This window comes from Micropterus salmoides, unplaced genomic scaffold (assembly GCF_014851395.1).
Source record: "Micropterus salmoides isolate LMB-PRFRI ecotype aquatic unplaced genomic scaffold, ASM1485139v1 Ms_hic_scaffold_4, whole genome shotgun sequence".
NCBI classification, from domain to species: domain Eukaryota; kingdom Metazoa; phylum Chordata; class Actinopteri; order Centrarchiformes; family Centrarchidae; genus Micropterus; species Micropterus salmoides.
Genome location: NW_024043372.1, coordinates 12,165,622 through 12,189,819, shown reverse-complemented (window position 1 = coordinate 12,189,819; position 24,198 = coordinate 12,165,622). Strand labels below are relative to the sequence as shown.

The window sequence follows — 24,198 nt, the reverse complement described above, 5'->3', positions numbered from 1 at the left end:
CATTTCACTGACCCTTTATAGGTAACTTTGGGCATTTAAAGGATCGAACAAGGATCTGGCTCACATGTGCTGATTGATTGTGATTTATAAAGAGAGACTGGCATAGGACATGCGTGTGCACTGTTTTATGTAGAAGAATATTAATCACTTTGTGTTTTTTCCGTACCCAACTGTCTTTCCTACGTACAGTTTTATAAATAAGACGCAAGCTCTGTAGACTTTAACCTCCGTGGCAATCAACCAGCTCGTCTGATGCATTCATGGGGTGGAGGGGGCCCTCTGTGTGACCTCCATTGGTGTCCACTATCCACCAGGCACCAGTGGCCACAGCAAGGTCAGGCTAGTCTCTGGAGCCAGACCTGATGAATGGACCCTGATGGATTTTCTCTGGCTGAAATGACAGGATTCTGTGCCCATTGATTGACTCTCTTTGAAGTTTAGTTTTCCATTTTTCTGTATTGCCTTTGAGGATGCAGCTAACCCAGAGAGCATAAATGGAGGGATGGGGAGTGAGTAAGTGTGGAAATATTTCTTTGGATGCAAATCACTGACAATTTGTCTGTGGACATTCAAATGGCACCCTGGATGTGAGGAGTAAATGAAGCACCGGAGTCAGAGCTTTACTCCTCAGCTTGCAGACTGAGGAGAAAAGTCTGGACTGTACAGTTCATAGATATTAATACCCCTCAAATCACTCACATACTGTATTTTGACTCGCTCAGTCATTCAGCAAAGTCAGTCAGTTGATCAATGAATCAGTTCATCAGTCAGTCCGTACTCTCTCACTCAAACACTCCCACCATCTTGCTTTCTTGGGCATACATACACACATTGGAATTGCTGGTAAACCACTCATAAAAAGACATGTGTAGCTCTCAGCCCTTCAGGCATTAAAACTGTGATATATTCACTGCAGCGGCTCCATATTGTCTCTGAGGGCAGGAGACAAAACTTAAAAGACTGAAGGACGTGAAGTCTGAAAGTCCTGGCAAAGACTCTTCCAAGCCAAACCCGTGGGTCCTTTCACTTGTATGTTGCTGATCTTTGTCTTTTTTAGTACATATTGTTCCATTACATCACATGACATACTGTAGTCACCAAAACCAAGCAGGATTCTGCAACAGCGGGTTGACTTTCCTAACAGCTTGAGCTGAATGTCGCACTCACCAACGCAGCTTCGCAATCAGTATGCTTTATAACTGAAACAATGTCCGTGCTCATAGTGTGAATCTGAATAGTAATTAATATCTCTCACATTTTGCCATCATGTAACAATTATACATGATTGTCAGGCAAGTATGTCATTAGTATTCAACTTTCCTCTGTATCTGTTCTCAAATCTCAGTTTGGCATTCAGCTAAAGCCTGTTTAGACCTGCGTAAACAGATTAATTGTAACCTCAGGATGTGTCAATGTTTAAATGGCAGGCCCATTCTGGTGCAGTATCACTCTGCTGAACGTTTCCTCTGTCCATATAAAATCTATATTTTGTGCACTTTTAATTCAAACTATGTAACCTTATGTGTCCTCCCCATTGATTTTCCTCAAGGGAAATCAATGCAGATGGTTAACTGACTGTGTTTATCTTCTACTGCAAAATGAGAAACACTTTATATATATATATATATATATATATGGGCAGAATCTGTCATCTTGAAAACTTTTAACATTTTCTTTTTAGAAATAGGTCAGTGTTTGTTGATATCTGATGTTGGACTGATGGAGAGAGCTGTACAGAAAAGATACTTGCTTTCACAGAACAGCAACTCCCCTTTCATCCCCTAATGCTTCCCTCGTCTTTTTATCTCTCCTTTCCTCCTCTATCTATCTGTTTTGCTCTCATGTCACACTAGTATTTAACTATGCAAAGATGATTTCAGGAGGTGCTGAGGTTGGCTAAGTCCTCCATCAGGTTGTGGCAACTACACATGAAGGGAACTGGGCTGCTTGTCTGCCCCACATGTCTCCCCCGGTGGAAGTGATAACACTTAGAGCTTTCACTTTGTTGCTTTCTTACCAAGGACATGGTGCAGTGTAAAGTGCCAGATGCATCCCCATGTCCCCACAGTGCAGTCATTTATTAACTTTTCTCATTCATTTATGATGGTTACATGTTATTAAGCATTGATTGTACACATGTCTCAGCAGGAAATGGGTTAAAAATATGTCTAAGTACTTGTACAGAAATAGAAGCATATGGAAAACAGCTCATAATCAGCACTTTCAATCTATAAAAGCTCTGCAGGTATAATTAACCTACTTCTCAACATGTGCTGTAAAATGCATGGAAACAAAGTGTACAAATTTATGGAAATGTCTAGGTTGCTATATGGAGCAGGGGACAAGTGTTTCTGAGAGGGAGGCGTGAGAAATACAAGATGAAACTAAAGAGGAGGAGAACAGTCTCATATTGTGGTACAACAAAACAGAGAACTTTGCCGTTTTTTTGCGTGTCCACATGCAAGTGTGTGTCTTTGCATTAAAAAGAGAAGATAGTTCTGCAGAGTACTCAAGGAGGGGAAAAACACTGTTCCTCCTACTTCCTACTGAACAGCTGTGTGTGTCTATGAAAGGGTGGAGGGCCCTGAAAAAGGGGAAGGAAGAGAAATTATATTCTCACAGTACAGTATGTGCTTTTACTTCACACATTGATGTATGGACTCTGATGGACAGCTCTCAAGTTTTTTCTCCTAGTTTATTGCCTGAGTGACAGTAAGTGCGAAGTGTCATTGTCAATCTCGCCTTTCTCCTTGTGGCTGACAGTGACATCAACACCCTCGCACTTGTCAGTTTGCCTGCATCTGTACTTGTGGAATGATGACTGAGCTCAGGATGGCTAACAATTCCTTATTGGATGGACTGCTCAACAGTCCCCACAGTAAGCCTTTTCTCAAGAGACGATGCCTCAGTGATGTGAGTATTTTTCATTTGCTGGAAGTGAAAGATTCATTTCGCTCTAGTTATTGTTGCTTGTCTAATTGTTAAGGTAGCTTGGAGACAGACAATATATGTTTAGTGGTACAGGACAGTAGATATTGGATTGTACATATAGAAACATGCTCCACTGCCCTGTGGTCTGTTTTAAGCCTCATACAGACAGAATCAACTATGTTTGTTTTGGGGAGAAATTGCCACCAGTATGTACTTTATCTTTTCTTTTTTAACACAATGATAATATGCAAAATTAAATCACCAAATTCTGTAATGATGTTATTTTTATTAGGACATATATCCACATAGCTATGGTTCACATTCTGCGCACTGAATCAGCATCTCCACAATCCAGGCGTGCATTGCTTCCCTTCTTTCTCAGGAGAGAGTCAGTCTGTGTGGTTCAGTGATCATCTGGTCAGCATAAGACAATGTTTGTTGATGTTTTTTTTGCAGTCAGGAGAACAGTATCTCCCTGAATATCATATGGCACTGTTTATTTTCACACGCAACAATAGACTGAGGCTGCACCTTTGGCTTTACCAGGTCAGGGTCAGGTGTGTTTGGCTTTTATGGGTGGTGTTGTGTGTTCATTGAAGTTTACTAGTATGTTTTAGTACGTGCATGTGAAAAAATGTTTAAATGCATTCCTGTGGTTTTGTCTGTGTACGTGTGAGTGTGTGTGTGTGTGTGTGTGTGTGTGTGTGCGCGCGCTCTGCAAGCCCTGCAGCACCCCTCAGTAAATTTAAGCTGTCATGTGGAAACATCAGCTTGGCACTTCAGTCCACTTGTGTTACATGGTGAACAGAGGGCTCACCCCACAACAAGCACTGCCGTCAAGGCTGCTGCAATCCTCTTTATCTCAGGTTGAAGCTGCTTAGAATCCATAACGTGGCCTCTGCAGATGAGCAAAGCATGCCTGAGGGTGTTTTCTTCTTATTTAACCTCAACCAGTACCTCTGCTAATTGGACAAAACACTGAATTGTGTTCTGTGGCAGTGCTTGGTCAAGGTGTAATTATAAATCCAGTAGCTTGATTGAAGCCTCCCTGTGTAATGAGCGCCACTGGTATCAGTAGGCTACACCACCTGGACACATGTTGATTACAAAACAAGAGCATACCACTGTTGAAATGAAACTCCGTTGCCAGACATACATGTCAATTAATTTTTATTTCCTGCCTTGCACGCTCCCTATTAGATAAATCTGCCTTTTATCCAGTAGTTTAAGTGTGTCTCATTCACACATTAATGTGACTATGTGCTTCAAGCAACAAAAATCATAGTGTCTTCCAGCTAATTTGGCCATTGCTCATAGTCACATGAGCTGGTGGAGAAGCTTTGAGGTTTATTTTCCCCTAAGGGTTACTTGTTTACAGTGTGTTTGCCTTTAAGCGTGGAGGAATGATTCTCCTGGAGTTGAATGGAGCCTTAGTGAGATTGGTGTCAAGTGGGTGGGGATGCATTAGGGAGCACAGTTATAGTGAAAAAAGGAATGAGGGGGTTTCAGAGATTCCAACAGGAGGTCTCGTGTCTTGAGACTGCACAGCCCAGCTTTCGCTGTTAGCAGAGATGAAGGATGAGTGAAGACAGCAGGGAAACCATATCAGCCATATCAACCAACTCATGTCCCTTTGTGGATCTGTATCAACTCTCTTCCCCAGACCTCGGACCTGTTTGCCATGATCGAGAGGATGCAGGTACTGTAAATGGTCCCCAGGCTCTGCCTTTTCTACTCGCTGCCTAAACTTGTCTGTTCTTCCTCCCAGTTTTTAATAAAAGGGCATCCTCAGAATTTCGCTTTGGACATAAAACTTCCATTTACTTCTATTTCGAGACTCACGTTTCTTCTGCTTTTTGTGCGATTTTTGCATTACACATCCCAACCCTGCTACTACATCACTTTTAAATGTGTGTGTCCATGTATCCCTCTGTTTGCCATTAATGTGTTTTTCAGTATTTGCAGCAGGGACAACCCTAGCCTGTCTTTAGAAACCTGATGCTTCTGAATGTGCTGAACAGAGCCTTTGTGTTTTCTCTTGACAGCTGTGTTGTTGTTTTTTTAATGCGTCATCAGATTGGTGAAATGTTGTGTTTTTCAATATGCAGAGGTGGATTTGTAGGAATGTAATTTGTTTTGTAGTCGGTGATGTTAACTCCAGAATTACACATACCAGAAGCAAGAACCGTAGATTCTGAATGAGCCAGTGGAAAGAATGATCACAGTTTAAACAGATACTTTGATCTGAGAGTGTCTTTGGTACTACAAGCATCCATACATTTCACTTTAATCTGACTCACAAAAGTATTTTTTTTCCTTACACACATCCTCTCCCAAGTAGTCAAAGACTATTTGAAATTGACCAGTAGTTTTGGCATTGTTGTGTCAGGGTCAACTTATCATGATCCATTTTAATCTGAATAGTCTACTAGAATATTGCTGAAAGAGAAATTATTTAGGTTTAGAAAATGTAGAGGCTTACAACAACATCTTTCTGAAGTTCTGCTGTTGGAACCAGATGGAATCACATGGGTAAAAGGCGTGATGTCTAGGTGTGAAGATACATATTAGTAATGCATTCATTTGAATTGTAAAGTCTAGTGTTTCTAAAATGCTTCTGAGCTACTTCAAACCTTATTTTTTTTTTTTTTTTTACTACTGGTTGTTAAGCACATGAGCAGCACTCCTGAGTTGCAGACAACGTGCATATTCTCCAACAAGTAAACAATGGTGGAAGGAAAGAGAAACAGAAGCAGGGGAATAGTCTTCAAAGATTGAATTTAATGAAAGCATTTCCTATTTCTGTTTGATTCATCTTCCTTAGACCTTAAACATTTTTTCAAATTGTACTGCAGGGTATTCCACACAAAGGGACCCTCATCAGGAATGCTTTGTTTCTCATCTGTCTCTGTGCTTTGGGAACTGTCTGTAGGTACATGTCAGCAGAATAAGAATAGAAAGAGATGACGGAAAGCCCTATTTTTGCACTTTTTGGTCCTTATGTGGAATTGTTATTAATGGTATCTGCAGTATGGCTTGATAGAAACACCTTCCCTGTTATCATGGACCTCTGCTTATCTTTTTCTCTCCGTGTAGTCCAAAAAAGATATCACTCCTTACTTCCTCTTTCTGTGGCCCATCTGGTGATTGAGCTTGTGTTATGTAAACATGCATTATTGTCACTATGATGCTGCAAAAGAAATTTAATGGAACTTGATAGCCTATTACTCTCTCTCTCGCTCTCTCTTTCTCTCTCTCTCTCGACAGGGTTGCAGAATGGATGAGCAACGATGCCCCCTCCCCCCCCCCCTCAAAGTGAGTCGCAAATCCTCACATCTTCTCATAGACCACAGTGTGGTGAAGCATCCATAATGGCAGAGTTATAAACCTTTCCTTATCAGCTGTCAGACAGGCTTTAGGATGCTCACCGACTTCAGTTAGGAACTCAACAGGGACTAGGACTGCAAAATCCTAAGCTGCCCTATTACCTAGACGGGCTAATGCAGTTGGCATTGAAGTCTGGGAGATACGCTCACCAGGAGGTCTGAGGTCAAGCCACAAAGGGCACACAATAGATGGAATCATCCGAAAGTAGAATATAAAACCATGTATTCCTGTGGACTCACAACAGTAAGGTAACCTGATGACTGTTAGGCTTCCCTCTAATTTGCACATTCTTTTAGACATGTAAAAGAAAATATGCAAAACTTTCCAGTGTTGTGTTGAAAGACAAAGTTCTACAGTCTTATTGCCATTAATAATTATAAGTTAAGGTCACACATAAAAAATTACACACTATATAACCAAAACTATATGGACGCCCAACAGTTTACCCATGTGTGATTGTTGAACATCTCATGCCAAAACCATGGGCACTATTATGCTGCTGTAACAGCCACCACTCTTCTGGGCAGTCTTCCCACACAAAGTTTGAAACTAACCTAAGGGATTTCAGTTCACCACCTTGGATAATTGAAAAGCAGACACTAGCTGTGGCTGAGGAGGAAGGACCCCACCTGGGCCAATGTTTGACCCTCAAAAGAAGCCAGTATCGGGTCTGGGACACACATCCAGGTCTGATCAACCTGTGGTGGGCTTGCCCCAGAAGAGGGTGTATTATATGTGAGTAAAAGGCTGAAACACCCAATGACGTCGGGGTACACAACTGAAGAAGTGTCAAGTGTCAACAACTTCTGAATGGATTGCTATGAAACTTTGTACAGAATGTCTTGGTCCCCAAACAATGTAACCTACTGACTTTGGTGGTTCCCTGACTGTATCTAAGGGACTGTGCATATGTATCTGAGCCCAGATTACTTTGGTGATCCTTTAAATTTTTCTCTAGTACCACCTCTATGGTATTACAATTGGCAATATTGCAATGGAAGAAGGAGCCGGTTACTCTGCAAAGGCTCAACCCAATATGAGCGCCATGGCAGCCAGGACATGTGCTCATACATGTTTTGTACTATTCGCTGTTGTTGGCAAAGGAGGGATCGGCAGTTCTTTCATATCTGGTGGTTGTTTCTCAGCCACTGTGTTTGCAAAACTTCTGAAGTCACGATCTGTTGAGCTTGACTGAGTGAGAGCATGCCCGAGGAGGAACACTGCAGCGATTGACACTGTTACAGACTCCTCTTGGCTCTGATTGGTTGTTTTGAACCGGGTGCGGTGAATTCTAGCAAATGTCATTAGTAGTAGTAGGAGCCTGATCTTTTTCATAGATTATCCGTCTGGTGTACAACTGGATATAGTGACTGGCAAATGTAGGCCAAGATTGTGTAATTGGCTCTGTTTCCTTAGCATTGTAAATGACATAATATATTATGTTTACAAAGGCATAGTCAGGTGAAGATCAAGGGTCCCCTCCACTTTGTTCTGTTAGATAAGCAATCTGCTCAGATGTTACCGAAAAGGCTTTTCAATTTTTTTGAAATACAATAGAAACATAAAGTTGTACTGATAGCCAGAATTTCAGCTTGTGGTAAAGCGACGCAACGTTTGCAATGAGCATTTACCATGTGTGCTTAAGTTACACTTTATTTATGCAAATTCTGAAAGTAAGCCTTATTGGTCACTTGATAGGCACACTGTCTTGTTATTGTAACACTGTTAGCAGTGTTTTCATGTTGGGCATTTTTGCCTTTATTTTTGAGAGAGAGGGGGCAATTCGCAGCAGAGGGCAGCAGGCTGATCTCGGACCCGGGCAGCTGCAATAAGGACTCAGTCTTGTACGTGGGGCGTTGTTGTACCAAGGGAGCTAACCACTCTCCAATACTGAGAGGTTTTAGCATCCAGTTTTTGAGTGAAGTGATAAAATATCTTAACGTGCAATATGTACAATAACTTCCTCAAGTTCCAATATTGATATAATAACAACACAATCAGTGAGTACAGATTGAAGCCAAAAGGATTATGTATTCACTAAAAAGGAATATAAGACATTTGTCACAAATGCTGTTAATGTAGCCACTGTCATGTTTACAGGATAAGTAAAGTAACCCCGAAAAATGTAGTGTTGGATGATGCTGTAGTTAATATTCTGTCTCAGTGTTGATGCTCATTGTTATTTTTCTCAAAGAACAAAAACTGAAAGCATGACTAGAAGCGGATGTTTGTCTGCTTGATTCATATTTGTTTCCCTTCTTGCAGACAGAAGAGGACTACATTCCTTATCCCAGCGTTCATGAGGTACATAGAATGTACTCTCCACACAAATACAGCACAAAATATATATTTTATAGATGTTAGAAAATGTAAAGTTAAGGTTTAAACAGGTAAAATATAGCACAAATTTCCTGTAACTATGAAAACAATGCAGTGTTTAATGCAACACACTGACTATTAGTTGCTAATCAGTATCCTTCTAACAATATCATTGTCCATCGCTGGCAGGTTCTGGGTCGCACTAGCCCTTTTCCACTCATCCTGCTGCCCCAGTTTGGAGGCTACTGGATCGAGGGGACCAATCATGAGCCTAAAGACGCACCAGAAGCAGATAAACCCCCCTGTCCTACCTCCCACATCAAACTGGAGACAAACAGCACTGCTAAGATATACAGAAAGCATTTCATGGGCAAGGTGAGGTTGGTAAAAAGGAGCCAGGTTTTATGCATTACAAAACAGCACAATTTATCAATTGTGATTTATTCTGTAGCATCTTAAAATATAGAATTAAGATTCTGAAATATCTGCCTCTGAAAAATGTATCAAGCATAAAAAAAATTGGTATTGGTTCATCAAATTGCTAGATCTAGGCTTATTTGTGGGGATAAATGCAACAAAAACTGTTCTGAGTTTGGGTGTGGATTAATTTGTGACTCGTGTGTGTGTGTGTGTGTGTGTGTGTGTGTGTGTGTGTGTGTGTGTGTGTGTGTGTGTGTGTGTGTGTGTGTGTGTGTGTTATCTGTCATTCAGTCAGCTTTACAACTACCAGAACAATGTTTCAGGCACACAGAGCATCATGTGGCCTTGCAAAGACATGAGGACAAAAAAACTGTCTGCACTGTTTGCTTGTGACATTAAAATCAAAGGTTGCGTTCCCCTTGAAAACCTATACTTTAGTCTCCCAAAGTGATGAAGTGAAACTCACTGTTGCCATATTATGCAATTCAAAACTGTAAAACAAATGGGCTTCTTGTAAATATGTTATATCTGTTGTAACCAGTTGTCTGTTCAAAATAAGATTTGTAAAAGTTGATACATGGTACCTTGTTTCACACCTTTTCCTAAAGGGACTTATTCCTTCAACTCCTCTCCCTTTCAAATTTTTGTTATTGTGTCACCCACTGTCAGTTGCTGGAGGAGTTTTCCTCCTTGCATTAATGTTTCTTGTGCTTATCTGCCCCCAGGAACACTTTAATTATTACACCATGGATGCTGCCCTGGGCCACTTGGTATTTTCCATGAAATATGATGTCATTGGGGATCAGGAGCATCTGCGCTTGATGCTTCGGTACAATTTCCTGTTATCTTTATCTCTGACCTGTTTTCTTACCCATTTGTGCTTTTTTATTTTCTTGTTATCTTCTTAATCACTGCCCTCTCCTTTTCAGTATCCCATTTCCAATTGTTCTTTGTTTCCCATTTTGTGTTTCTCTCTCCATTGCCCTTTTTTCACAATGAACCTGCAACAACCCTGGCTTCAAATATCCATGAAATGCAGTGATTTTTAGCATTTATTCATAGGCCTCCCAAACAGAACCATTGCATATAGAGTATTTTCACACATGACATGACTGTTCCGGATAGATTGCATTTTTTTTCTCTCAAGTATTGTGTTAAGTCGAGCAAGAATGACACAGAGGAAGAAGACCATCTCAATTCTCACAGGTTGCCCTTAGTGATGATTTTTAAAATGTATTTTCCAGCTCAATTGCTAACAATTGGCAGTGCTGTGGGAAGGCTTGCCCTAGCTGTCAGAGGGCACTTCAATTAAATATGACTTCAGACATCTGCTGCCCATTTTACACAATTACAACCTCCAAGCCACTATTGTTAAAGGATTGCAACTTTTATGAATGTACATACTTTAGATGCAGATTTAATATCAGGAAGGGATTCCTAGCACCTGGTTTGGTGAACATCTACTTCATCAAGACTTTAATGATATTTTTTTAAGTCACAGTGAGGTGAACATATAACCTTCTCACCTTAACTAATGCTGCGTCTCATAACATGCTGCTATCTAACAATAAATAACCCAGAAATAATATTAAAATAATAATACAAAATCAAATTATTAATACAACTTATTATATAATTTAATTCATCATTTGAAATAATGATACCATTGCAGATTTGGAAAAGGTTCTGCTTTTATGTCCTTAGAGCCACATTAAATCACATGCCAGACAGAGATTGTGTCAGTCATTTATGTTCTGGGAGTGGTGGAATAAAGTGGGTATAAATAAAAGTGTTAAAATGTTTGTGTGGTACAAAATAAACACTCAAGCTTCTCTGTATAGATATTGACTTAGAAAACTGTGCCACAAGGTACTCAACAATCAGTACACTATTTATCTGTGCAAGAGTTGCGCAAGTATTAGTCCTCCCACCATCAAACAAACTCACTGAAATCCTCTATTTCACATTCTGCTAAAGACAGACAAGGGGCAGAGAGGCAACTCAGGGCATCATATAACCTGTGAATTAATTTTAGCACCCGAGAGACTTCACTCCAGATTTGAATAGCTACATTCCCTCTTTGTTAGTGGAGCTTTAGAGTTGATGAGTATTCCGAGAGGTAACAGTCACTCAGCCCACAACATTCTCACACAGTGATGTTTTCCACTGGATGGGCACCACCCACATTCAGCCCATCATCCTGGTCAAACTCAGTCATCTCAGCTAGTGTAGTTACAGGCTCTGACTCCCAGTCCATATTTAAAGCATATGTTAAAGAGCTACACAAGTCATGAGCTGTGTCTCAATTCAGATACTTTCATTAGAACACTAACAACATATAGTACACTACGTACGTAGTGTGTGAATTTTGACAGGGTAGTGTTGTTTCAAAACAAACACGGCTTTTCTTCTTTTACTTTTTAATGGCAAATTGTACAGCAACATTTGACCAAAATTATCACTCACCAAAATATCTGCTGACTTGTTTGCTCACTTGACTTCAAGTCAGTTGCACTAAAAATTTACTTTTACAATTGCAATCGCTGCAGCTTTTTATGACGGCATTTTCACAAGTTTGAAAATAGGTTGGTGGCCCCTCCCCTTCTGCTACGTTGCCAAGATAGCAACTGTCCAAGTGTCCAGCATTCCACACTCAACTTTTTGACCGTTATGAGCGTACCATCTGGGTATTCTTTTGCACTGCATTTTGCCATACATAAGTGTAAGTATGGAAGCGGCGCAAATAAAGATTTATTTATCATTTTACAGCACAGAGTTGCAAATCTAGATATAGTTGTAGTTCCCTTAATGCTACTCACAAAAAGCAACTGTTATATAATTACACAAATTAAATACACTACATGGCTAGATAAATAACAATTCATAGAAATAAAGCTATATTACATAATGGAGTGCTGAGGATTAATTGAGGAGTCTCACAGCATGAGGGAAGAAACTTCTGTGAAGTCTGGTGGTGCGATAGGCTGGGGTGGGTTCTGTCTTTTAGCCCCATTCCTCTTAGATACTGTATACCTGTCAAGGTTTCTGCTCTCACACAGCACACATGCAGTTTACTATGATAATGGCGGCAGAGTAACCAACTAAACTTTGAGGTATTGTTTTATTAAAAAAAATGATTCCTTGGTTTTTAAACAGAGGGAGACAAAAGCAAAAAAGCAAGCTTCTCTTTTGTAGCCAGTGATCGTTGATTTTGCAAGCTAGGTAATTAAGCTAACTCCTTTAATTGGTTGAACATGCTGAACTACTTTTTAATGTTTCCAGTTGACTCAAAAACTTGTAAAAGGGTTTTGAATGTGCAATTTATGGCTGCATAGATGATATAGCTAAAAGTTAAAATAACTAGGCTAACTAATGGTGTGGTAATGACACTTTGACCTTGGAAGTAGCACTATGTTTGTTAGTTATACAGACATCCTTAGGTTTGCAGATAAGCACACATTTTTTTTCCCTTATGCTTTTGATTTTGGAAAGGCTAAAAAAAAGACACCACCCTCCAAACTCTTAAAACACAGAGTATTTCTCCAACTACAGCTCCGACAGACAGATGTGGTTTGGAGTGATCTTGCATAGGGCAATAAACTCCCGCATATCTAACCATTCATGGTGAGGAGTGTAGACTGTGTCCAGAGATTATTCACATCTAATGCTGAAGTGAGTAAGGATAATTTTTGGAAATAATTAAAGTTTCCCAGTAATGTTGCTATTTTCTCACCAACTTAGATCAGATCACTTTATAGCACTCAATGGGTTTCCAGTTGTTGTGAAAGCATTGATGCCCATTAAACCCTCTGATGGGCAATCCTTGCTCAAACACATCAAGTACAAAGACTATCATGCTCCCACCGCCACACAGAATCTAAAAGTCCCCTTTGAGCTGGCAATTCACTTGCATAAAAGCAATTCACTTGCATAAAAGACAGAAACAATTAAAGCAGGAGAATTGTTTTGGATTAGAAATCAAACAGTGAGCATTTTGACTTTTCTAACTGTTTGCCTTTCAGCACAAAGCTAAAAACCTACCATGATGTGATTCCGATTTCCTGTCTTACCGAGTTCCCCAATGTGGTTCAGATGTCCAAGGTATTGCACAGAATACATACTGTAGTCGTAAAAGTTTGATTTAGTATATGTTTAAAATGAGAAACGCTGAATGTACTTTTTCCCCTTACAGCTTGTTTGTGAAGAAGTAAATGTGGATAGGTTTTATCCTGTCCTCTACCCAAAGGTAGGCACCAGTCCTCCATTTGTGTTTTTCCAAATACCACTTTCTCTCTTGCTACCTGCTATCCACACAACACCCCATCTCCATGAACCTGACTGGAAACTTACCCATTCTCTCTTCCTCAGGCATCAAGGCTCATTGTCACCTTTGATGAGCATGTGATCAGCAACAACTTCAAGTTTGGAGTTATTTATCAAAAGTTTGGCCAGGTGAGTGCGCTTCAGAGATACTGCCGCTAATCTTTGCTTTTGATGCTTGTCATGAGTCAATCAACTGAAAATGTCCTTTCGTTCCTTTACGCAGACATCAGAGGAGGAGCTGTTTGGGAACATGGAAGAAAGTCCTGCCTTTGTTGAGTTATTGGAGTTTCTGGGCCACAAGATTGAGCTTCATGACTTTAAAGGGTTCAGACACTTTTCAGTTCCATTTGCTCAGCAGCAGATTTAAGGGCTTTTGGTTAATTCTCAGTATAGAGCTCCACCTCATGTCTGTCAGAAGCAGACCATCATTCACTTTGCTATTGATCAAAGTGGCTTTAAATGAATCCCTGAAAAAGCGATTTAGAGTGTCCTGATATTTGTAGTGTTGCTGACATTGTGATTGAGTATGCAGAAGAAGTGCCCTTGGCATTCCCTCAATGATGGATGAGCGTGGATGGACTCTTATTTTCAACTCTTAACACTGCTTTTTTTGTGTCTCTTCTGTGTTCCTTATGGCTGTTCACCTTAATCCTGTCTTTGCCTTTACTTGTCTTTTTTTTCTCGCTCCTCTTACTTCTGTCCTTAAATCTCTTCTTCTCCTTTTCTTCTTTAGGTTTCGGGGTGGGCTGGATGTCACTCATGGGCAGACGGGGACAGAATCCATCTACACAAGTTTCCATAATAAGGAGATTATGTTCCATGTGTCCACCAAGCTGCCCTACACAGAGGGAGACTCACAGCAGGTATAGTGACATTACAGTGATTAATTAATTAACTAATTTGTGTTTTCAGGGCAGTCAGGCAGTTTTCAATATCCTTCACTAATTGATTTGTAAAGGCCTCTCCTTGTGACTCCTCCATGTATCGAACTGTAGCAACAGCAGCAGCTAATAGGTCACAGGTGTAAAATCCAAATATCAGTCTTTTAAGTTAATGTCGATGATGCAAGATGAGTCATTTGAATCTGAATGTACAGAAGACTAAAATCAGTGGTTAAATTAACAGTTGACATTTCGAAAAATACACTTATTACCTTTCTTGTTGTGCTAGCTGAGAAAAGAACACCTCTCTCATGTCTGTATGGTAAATGTCTGTATGGTGATTGCCATCTTACAACAAAACAATGAAACAGCTAGCCTGCCTCTATCGAAAGGAAACAAAATCTGTCTACCAGCACCTCTTAAATCACCAATTATTCTGTAGCCTTCTAAAAAGAGTAAAAGTGACAAATTGCATTTTTACAAATGGTTATGTACTGGACTATTTCTTGTCCAGCCCAGTACCACTAGTTGTCATTGTTAGAGGTAAGGGTAGGCAGATTTTGTTACTTATGGACAGAGCCAGGCTAGCAGTTTTCCCATTTCAAGTCTTTGTGCAACAACAAGCTACCTGGCTGCTGACGGTACCTTCATACTTACTGTACCGACATGAGAGTATGGATTTTACATCTTAACATTTTTTTAGGTTTGCAGGTTTGATGTCGTCACTTATCCTGCTGTCCTTTTTGAGGTGTACCATTTCCACTAGCATTGCAGTACTCTCTACTTGCACTGAAGTTTCTCTGCTGTTGGTTTGTGGCTGAAGGCTTTCATTTCTTTGATGCCATGGTGCAGTAAACTGCATTAGTCCTCAGCTGCTCTTTACTGCCTCTAAGAGTGGTTTTGAACTTTGTTATCACAGTAACACTGCACAGACTGGAGGCATCAAGAGAAACAGAGGACATAAACAACACCCACATGGGATGATTCACGAGGGAGCTCTAATAATATGCAACTGTAATAATATAACCTTATTTCAGGAGGGAGAAAGCACAGAATGAAAGTAGCCAGATTTGACTGAATGTGGTATGATTTGAGTGGATATTCAGTATTAACAGGTTTCAGGTGTCTCAATCCAGCCCCATACTTGCTGGGTTCGTTTTTAAGCGTCTAACTGTCCTTGGTGTCGCTTGGGTTTGGCAGCCCATCTACACAGAGAAAGTGGGATGAATGTTATTCAGCTATCTGGGTTCAGAAAGCCCCTGTGTGAGTAAATATTAAAGCTGACAACAAATAAGCTCAGGGATGATGCAGTAGTAACCTGGCTACCCTGCCTCTGCAGCCACATTTATCCTATTTCACTCACAGCCTTCACAAGTATATCAATATATTTTCTGCTCATTCATGTCAATTAAGTTTAGATCTCAGTTTGATCCAAAACTGTGTTATTTTGCAGCAAAACTTGTGTTTAGAAGTGCTGCAGTCAGATTCCTAGCAATTACTAGGCTAGTTAGGCGCTTTTTTGATGAAGGATAAAGGTCTGACATTTGTACATATTTGATAAATGAAGTTTCGGGTGTTAGACGATTTCCCTTTGAACTATATAAAACAATTTTCCATTTACTTAATGTTTCTGGAATATTTGTGGCTGCTATGACTTCAGGAAATTCTGAAATCTTGCCAGGGTCTGAAACAGATGGTTGATTGTTCTGGTGTGAACAAACAGCCTTTAACAGACAGAGGCTGTAAAGTAATAGGACTGCTAACTGGAAAAGAATGATCTATAAATCCCAAAGTAAACATTTACTGTGCAGACAATTGGTCAACTCTTGAGGTGTTTTATTGCGGCACCAGCTAACACGCTACAGCTAATAGCAACAGGTGTGAAGTGGCTCTGTTAAAGGTTTGTTCTGTAGTGTGTTAAATAGCCTGATGAATGACAGAGGGTAATAAACAAATGTTGCTGCACAATGTTGAAGTTTCTGGGGAGAACACTTTAGCTGGGTCTACTTTTCCAACACCATCTGCATTGAGAATATTTTTGACTATTTCTGTTTATCACCAAGCTCTATTTGTATGAAAAATCTGATATATCTGCTTACACTTACATGCTATGGGATGATGTTTTGCTGAAAGAAAAACATTTCTGAGAAGTCAAGTCTCAAACTGGAAATTCGCCACAACGTTAATAAAATATTTTGTGATATCGTTCATTTGATGAATTTTTCACAAGAAGAGGGGGAAAAAGTAATATCTTCTCTGATGTTTATGTGAGTTCGGGAGCTTCCTAAATTAGTGTTTCTAGCAACAGGCAATGAGGTGAGAACACAACACAGCCAAGCTTTTTAAAGATATTGCTTGGGCAAAAATTAATACTTGGGCATAGTCACTCTGTCCTCCAAGTGCACGAGTTTCATTTTGGCAACTTTAAGCATTTTGGCCACCAGGAAGAGGCAGCTATTCAGCAGTGATGATTTGGGTCAGCCATTTGCAGAAGAGAAAAACATTTTTGATTGACTTTGCAGTGCCTTCACTGGTATTCAGATTCATTAATTTCCACACCATCAACAACCTTTGAAAGCTTGGACCTAAATTATTCCGTCCTAGTCATAGCTACACTAAAAAAACATTTATAGGAGTGGATTAAAGTGGATTTATAGGGGGCCTAAATGTCAGGATATCCGTTCAAAGACCTTACCTTATGAGTTCTACAATTGTTTGTCAATTTTTTGTACTGTATTATTCCGATATAGATATAGAATCAGTGTATGAAATCCTTAGCACAAGCTTCAAGAGAGATACAGGACATATCTTCTGGCTGATAGTTGTGTAAAACTGGAGTGCCATACATCTCAGAGAAGAGGTTGAACTCTTCGGTCAGAGTAATGTCCACCTCTTTTTGGGGACTACATTCTATTCCCAGTCAGTCTTTCACTGCCAGTCCTGGAAGTGATTCTGTAACAGGCCTGTGTTTTTATTTCTCTAACTGGTTATTTGAGATGTTTACGGCTGTTGTTAGTTTTGTTTATCTGTGCCATCCAGCTGCAGAGGAAGAGGCACATAGGGAACGACATTGTTGCCATCGTGTTCCAGGAGGAGAACACTCCCTTTGTACCAGACATGATCCAGTCCAACTTCCTGCATGCGTATGTGGTGGTGCAGGTGGAGAATGCATGTACGGACAATGTCACTTACAAGGTTGGTTTCAAGCACAGCCAACACTCTCATTCATTATTCAGGAGCTTTTATTCTACTGTGTGGCTTTAAAAAGTGACATTTGTATCATGTATCACAGTGAATCATAACACGTGCTCACCTGCTTTCTCTGCCAGGTGTCTGTGACAGCGCGGGATGATGTACCTTTCTTTGGGCCTGCTCTGCCTGACCCTGCCATCTTCAAAAAGGCCAGCAGTCACACAAATTCATAAACTCAACTCCTGTTTATGAGCATCATAAACCTTCATTCTCACCTCCTTTATATTTGCTTTCCCCAGGGCCCTGAGTTCCGTGAGTTCCTCTTCACCAAGCTCATCAATGCAGAGTATGCCTGCTACAAGGCTGAGAAGTTTGCCAAGCTTGAGGTGAGAAGAGTGTTGCAAGGCAAACTGCGCCATAGAAGTGTGAATGCCTGTTCTGTTTATGTGTGAGCGTGCGCACACTTGAGCACACACCAGTTTGCAAAGGTGTGCATCCAGCTGGCTGTATTCTTGATGGGAATTGATTTGAGTGACAACATAGAGTTATCATTCAACCCTTCTTGAGCCACAATGCAAATGAGCTCTAGTGCTGATGTCTAACATCAGTGTCACCCATATACCTTCATTTATAATGATGAACTAACTTTGACTTTAGATTTCCGTGTGAGTACCTGGACAGACTGACTGTTGCTGGTGTTGTTGTTGCCAGGAGCGTACACGTTCAGCCCTCTTGGAGACTCTGTATGAGGAGCTGCACATAAACAGCCAGTCCATGATGGGTCTGGGTGGAGACGACGATAAGCTGGAGAACGGGGGCGGGGGTGGAGGAGGAGGCTTCTTTGAATCCTTTAAGGTACAGACCCATCCCTCATTTGACCAAGCGTGCCGTTAATCTGCAACTGCACATGCATGAGAGAGAATGGTTATGACTTTTAGGATGCTTTTTTTCTCTCCCCTGTCTCTTGGCTGGGATTCTGGGTATTCACACATGAGAAAACAAAGCATAGAAAATTTGCAGTATCTCAAAGGACCAGTCCTGTGGCATTTGATTTCCTCAGTTGGCTGCGACTGCTGAACTCGGTGTGTTTTCACATGATGGTGTGGTTTTTGACGTCGGGGAGTGTCCTGTTGTGCATGAAAGGCACTTTGCTCTGACTGAGAGTGCTCCATCAATGACCATTAGGATGGTGGAGTGTAGCCCAGCCACTGAGGCACGGAGGTAGGAGCTGTGATTGTGCGTGCCTGATGAACGATTTAATGGCCCCTCATTAGGGAGCTGATGATGCAGTTTACGTGTCTCCACAATGGCATTGTTTCCTCACTGTTTTTCCCTCGCCCACTAGTTTATGGCCATCTTTTCTGTATTTCTGTGCAACTTCAGAGAAATATATCCACCTTTCTCTCAGTCTCTTTTGATCCATCCCTTCTCCATACTTTCATACACTACCTCTGTATAAATAAATCTCTCTCTCTTTTTCTTTCTACCTGTCAAGATCAATTTTGCTGCCTCCACAAATTACATCTGCAAGATTTCTCACTCTCTGCCTCTGCCTGTCCAGCGGTGTAGATTCTGCTGTCCTGTTGTGTCTCCTACTTTTTTTCACTGCCTTCCTTGCTCACTCTGTGTGTCCCCCCCCTACCCCCTATGACACAAAACTCCACTACAGATTCCCCCTTGTTAAATGACTACTTAGGAGATAAGAGATGCTTTTTCATCCTCCTCCACCAGAAAGCCTACACTCTCCTCAACCTTTTGTGAACCTACGTATCTCTCATGCAGCCTCTCCCTCCTGCCTGTTGACCTGCACTGCCCCTAAGTGTTCAAAAATAGTCCTGCATACAAACAAACATAAACCACAATGAGTTCATATGCAAGCACACAAATACCGACACACACGTGTTCCCTCAGAAATTCATCCAATTTAAAATATTAACACATACTTGTGCTTTACAATAGTTTCAGCATGTACTAATATTATATTATATTGTTTTTTATTATTAGAAATTATTTATGATATATACATAAATATATTATTAGTGGTATGTCTTTTTCACAGCAGACCTTTTGACTTTGAGTTTGTTATAGTAGGAAAAGCATAGGTGTTACTAGTAACATTAACGTTTACTCCATTCAATTCAAATGTCCCAGTAAACCATGACAGTGCAACAGTGAGCCAGCATGCACAGTACCAGGACCCTGGAAACTGACGCAGCTAAATGGCATTCAGCCATCATTCATTTGTGAATATTGAATATAAATTAAACATATACTCTCCGTACACAGAACCAGTCTGAGAATTAGCAAAGTACTTACTAACATATACATATTGGTCAACTTTTGAAATTAATTTAGACTTAGAGACACAGAGTAACATGGTCTGTGGTATTTAATACCGTAAACAATTAGTCAGTGTGTTGCGTTTCCACATAATATCGAAGTGGATCCACTGACAGTATCTCCTTATTTCTTTCTGTAGCGGGTCATCCGCAGCAGAAGCCAGTCTATGGACGCCATGGGCCTCAGTAACAAGAAGTCACACACAGTCTCCACTAGTCACAGTGGCAGCTTTACCCATAATCCCGCAGAGAGCCCCAAAACCCCTGGGATTGTAAGTAGCCCATTTTGGTTCACATGATGCCCACCAAACACATACATTCAGGGTACAGTAAATTTTCACCATTCACAGCACAGTGGCTAAATATGCAAACAGACTGATCTAACCCCTATTATTTCTTTCAAGCAGCACTTTAGCTAATTACGCCTGTTGGCACATTGTAGCACTTTGTTTGGTATGTTAACATCAAAGTACTCGCTTTCATTCTTGACATTTTAAATTCACTCTTGCTTAGTACTAAAGCAGCTTTCATTGATTGCCTTTTTCCATTTTCGGCTCATAGTGTTCCTATTAATGACTAGTCTTTTGTTTTGTTTGGGAAATTAACATCGTAGCTCATAACTCACTGTCAGAATTTCATTCATCCGCATCTGTTGAAAGATTCTCCGATAGTGACCGTTAGATATCTAGGGTAACGTTGAAAGTGGCATGAATCCAGTGGTTTCCTTCTCTATGCAAGATGAGTCCGATTGCTTGTTAGCCCCAGTGTAGTCGCCATCCTCAGTCTTGTAGTGAGCTCAGTGTAGCAGTTGTATGACTACCCAGACTCCCTCCCTCTGTGCTTTTGTCATGACTTTTTTCTCCTGTAAATGTTACAACTCTCTGTGCAGCCCTGTATATGTGCATGTGTGGCTGAACAGTATGCACGGCATAAGCCATAAATGCACTGTCCTGTTTGTGTTTCTTTCAAAGATGGGGTTAATTATGTTTCAGTGACATCCATTGCAGTTTGGGATTTGGTTACTGATAGTATTTTGAATTGGAACTAAATGAATCCCATTTCTGAAAGTACAAAGTTTTCTAAATGCTACCCCTTTGAATTATGTCAGCCCTCTTTGCCCCTTTTCTCCTCCTGAATGCATTACTAAACCACCTGTATCCCTCAGGACAGAAAGTGCCGACGTGCCTGCTACCTTCCTGACACTCCATCTCCTGCTGTGCCCTCCTGTGTTAGGCCCCAGCCTGCTTTTGCTCTGAAATGCTTTCACTATTTCCTCAATATCATGTCTATTAAGTCATGCTGCGAGCTCCTTTTCAAGCTCTTTTGCACCTTGCTGTTTAAATTATTTGTGCTATGCGCATGAGATCTTATGATGTGTTCTATTCTTTTTTTCCCCCCTCTTGCTTTTTCAATCTATCATCTCCCTTCTCTCTGTGCTCCCTTTGCCCTGTCTTGTGTGGCTCAGTCATTGCTTGTTCCAGGGAAAAGTCCCAGTAAATATGGACGGCGAGGCAGTGCCATAGGGATAGGAACAATAGAAGAGGTTCATGTATATTTCTCCTTCTTGTTTACTATTTCTGTCTCTGCTCTTTACTTTGCTGTTGTTTTTTCACAATGTAAGTGTGTGGTTAGTACAATAGTAGTTAGTACTTTAAAATGTTCCCCTTTTAGTTCAGGTGAGGAACTAGCTTTTCAGATATATAGATGTAAGAATTTATACATAATTTGTTATTGCTTTAATTATACTTTCATTTATTCACACAGTAGCTAATGTATTACAGTAACAAGGTGATGATCCATTGTGCACTGAGGGATGTTACAGGTCATTTATCTTAGTATAAATATTTCCTGTAATGTAATAGTTTTTACAGATAGATGGTTTAATTTTGGATGATTGATTTTTCTTGATTCGTTTTGCATCCCATTGCAGCAGATCTCAGGGCTTCATGCATAACTTCAGTCACTTCTTTTTATTTGAAATGTGGTATTAAACTCTGTAAGAGGAAACTCAGAAAAGGAAATTGTAAACAGACTCCCACTTATGTTCTTATGCTCAGTCACTCATTGATGAATCATACTGTACCTTAAACAAGTGTGAACCAGACATTTTGAAATATGACAAAAAAACTCCACAGTCTGATCTCAGTACTTAAAATAATAACCAAATACAGCACCCAACAGGATGCTTCTAAGGTGGAAACTTTATTTCATCAGAGACAAGAGTCCAAATAAGAGAGTATAGAATGTAAAATCAATTCCTGAATAGTGTACCATTGATTTTGCAGCATATTTCTATTATTGTTCACTTCAGTAGTCCACTGTGTCATGTACCGGATATCAATATCATTTGATCATGTTGTGGTTGTGTATTGGTTATACTATCCCCATAGTTTGTGTCTGACTTTTTTCTCCCTACCCACTGTCAGTCACTGATCATTCCTGGGAAAAGCCCAACCAGGAAAAAGTCTGGGCCATTCAGTTCCCGTCGCAGCAGCGCCATTGGCATTGAGAACATCCAGGAGGTCCAAGAGAGGAGGTGAGAGGAGGGAGCAGAGCTGATCAGCAGGGAGTGGGTAGTGAAGAGAGAATAGTGTTACAACAGATGGAAGCATGGACAGAGGAAATCAGTCATTAGAAGATACACTGTTTGGAGGATTGGATGGCAGTTTTGATCAAGAGGGGGAGTTATCAATGCCTTACTTTGTTTATTTGCTTCGGAGTGCTTTGAATAACAAAATCAAGATTTTACAAAAATTCTAGGTTGTAACAACTCAACAGAAGATTCATAACAGCCTCAAGGACGATGCTTGAATACTAATTGAATTAGTAATATAACCAGCAGCCCATCTGTGTGGTATTTTGGTAGCAGGTGTACAGCGCACGGTGCACAGGTGGGAGGAGAGGAACAAACAGGTGGGAGGTTCATTCAAATGAGGCAGAGCAAAGCGAGTTGTTGCTATTTTGGCCAAAATTGTTTCTAATTAGACTTTTTGCTAAGAATTAAACAGTTTGCCGATGTTATAAACAAAAGCAAACTTAATACACAGATCAAATGTGCATCAATGACTGAATAATTCTTAAATTGTGAATAAATCATTTTAATTAAACACATCAGAAACTTTACATTTAATGTGGATGTTTAATGTGGATAAAGCAGGATGATTGCCTGTAAATCAGTCTGCATTTATCCAAAAATTAATATGAGCACAACACAGTTTATGTGACCTACCACTACGCACTTGTCATTTTGCAATTAAAATGGGGTTCTTCATTTGATTTAATATTTGAGATGTAGCAGTTGATCTGTTTTTCACATCAATGAGGAAAAAATGTCAACAATAGCTGAACAGCAGTTTGTGGCAGTTAAAGGGTCACTCCTTCAGATCTTATAACACATGTTCAGATGATATGAATGTGTTATAACATTCATCAAGAGTTTGTCTAATGTATTACCATATCAAATCAGTAAACTTACAGTATTTTAATGTGTCAATCCTTGCCTGTCTTGAAGTCGGGAGGTGTCACCCAGCACCCAGAGGACACCGGACACTAGCCACTTTTCAATGGAAAACAAATCAGACAACTCCTCCAATCACAGTTCTCCAGAATTTCCTACTACTAAGAACAGGTGACTATTATTTTAATTAATTATATAATTGTATAGTATATTATGTTCGCACACATTGAGAAGTTTGTGATATTTGATCCTGTGGGGTGGGTGGATAGGGAATGCATTTATATAGACTGGAACAGCAACGCTATTACATGGACAATTACCCTCACTGTCATAGTCATAAGCCTCTAACCATTTTAAAGAAACAAGCCACCGAATTCACTCGACCCTTTTAACAATATCCATTTTGGTTATTGCTGGTCCAATGACATAGGTTGTGAATTCTGCTGGAGGCACCTGCATGACATAATTAATGCAGCTGGACAAGAAACAGCAGAATACATTTTGACAGGGATGTTGTGATATCCAGATTATTAATATCTTTGCAGTCTAAGGCACAAATACACATTAAAATTTGAGGAAATTATATACATGCATGGACTAATAAGAGACGAGATATCTTGTGGAATTTTCACAATAGTATTGGCATGATATAGCTTGAATAGTGTTTTACCGGGCCAAAAAGGCTGCACGTTAAGTTTTGGTATGTATTACCATTTGTTAGATAGAGCTAATTTAGAGGGTTGCACCTACTCCAACACAGACTAAAAGATTACATTACTTGGCACTGCTGTCACTCTGCTTGAATATGCTACCTGAAGTGCTGTGAAATGATGATGAATTACTTAGAGGTTTGGATGGAAAAGTTATAAATAGAAAAAAAGTATTTTGATTGTGCTTCCTAAAAAATTTCAGTGTATGGAAAACCTAGGTGTTAGTACGGTCAGAGTGA

At 40.1% G+C, this 24,198-nt stretch overlaps 1 protein-coding gene across 9 annotated transcripts in view; it reads left to right on the top strand.

The window, feature by feature from the left end:
* The window catches only part of LOC119886636 (rap1 GTPase-activating protein 1-like), an 89,858-nt gene extending 65,685 nt beyond the window's left edge, over nucleotides 1-24,173 (top strand). For 3 of the 9 annotated variants that reach the window (XM_038697505.1, XM_038697498.1, XM_038697506.1), the window contains 16 exons: nucleotides 6,199-6,246; nucleotides 8,584-8,622; nucleotides 8,827-9,012; nucleotides 9,783-9,886; nucleotides 13,080-13,158; nucleotides 13,250-13,303; nucleotides 13,426-13,509; nucleotides 13,604-13,704; nucleotides 14,114-14,243; nucleotides 17,301-17,456; nucleotides 17,591-17,662; nucleotides 17,753-17,839; nucleotides 18,165-18,308; nucleotides 19,933-20,064; nucleotides 22,219-22,328; nucleotides 23,304-24,170. In XM_038697505.1, coding sequence (XP_038553433.1) covers nucleotides 6,208-6,246; nucleotides 8,584-8,622; nucleotides 8,827-9,012; nucleotides 9,783-9,886; nucleotides 13,080-13,158; nucleotides 13,250-13,303; nucleotides 13,426-13,509; nucleotides 13,604-13,704; nucleotides 14,114-14,243; nucleotides 17,301-17,456; nucleotides 17,591-17,662; nucleotides 17,753-17,839; nucleotides 18,165-18,308; nucleotides 19,933-20,064; nucleotides 22,219-22,328; nucleotides 23,304-23,424 — 1,638 coding nt within the window. In that variant the 5' untranslated portion in view covers nucleotides 6,199-6,207 and the 3' untranslated portion in view covers nucleotides 23,425-24,170. Of the gene's footprint in view, nucleotides 1-2,540; nucleotides 2,914-4,594; nucleotides 4,631-6,198; nucleotides 6,247-8,583; nucleotides 8,623-8,826; nucleotides 9,013-9,782; nucleotides 9,887-13,079; nucleotides 13,159-13,249; nucleotides 13,304-13,425; nucleotides 13,510-13,603; nucleotides 13,705-14,113; nucleotides 14,244-17,300; nucleotides 17,457-17,590; nucleotides 17,663-17,752; nucleotides 17,840-18,164; nucleotides 18,309-19,932; nucleotides 20,065-21,257; nucleotides 21,336-22,218; nucleotides 22,329-23,303 lie in introns of those variants that run through there. The other 6 variants (XM_038697507.1, XM_038697499.1, XM_038697502.1 and 3 more) reach the window with 6 other exon arrangements.
* The last annotated feature ends 25 nt before the right edge of the window (nucleotides 24,174-24,198 follow it).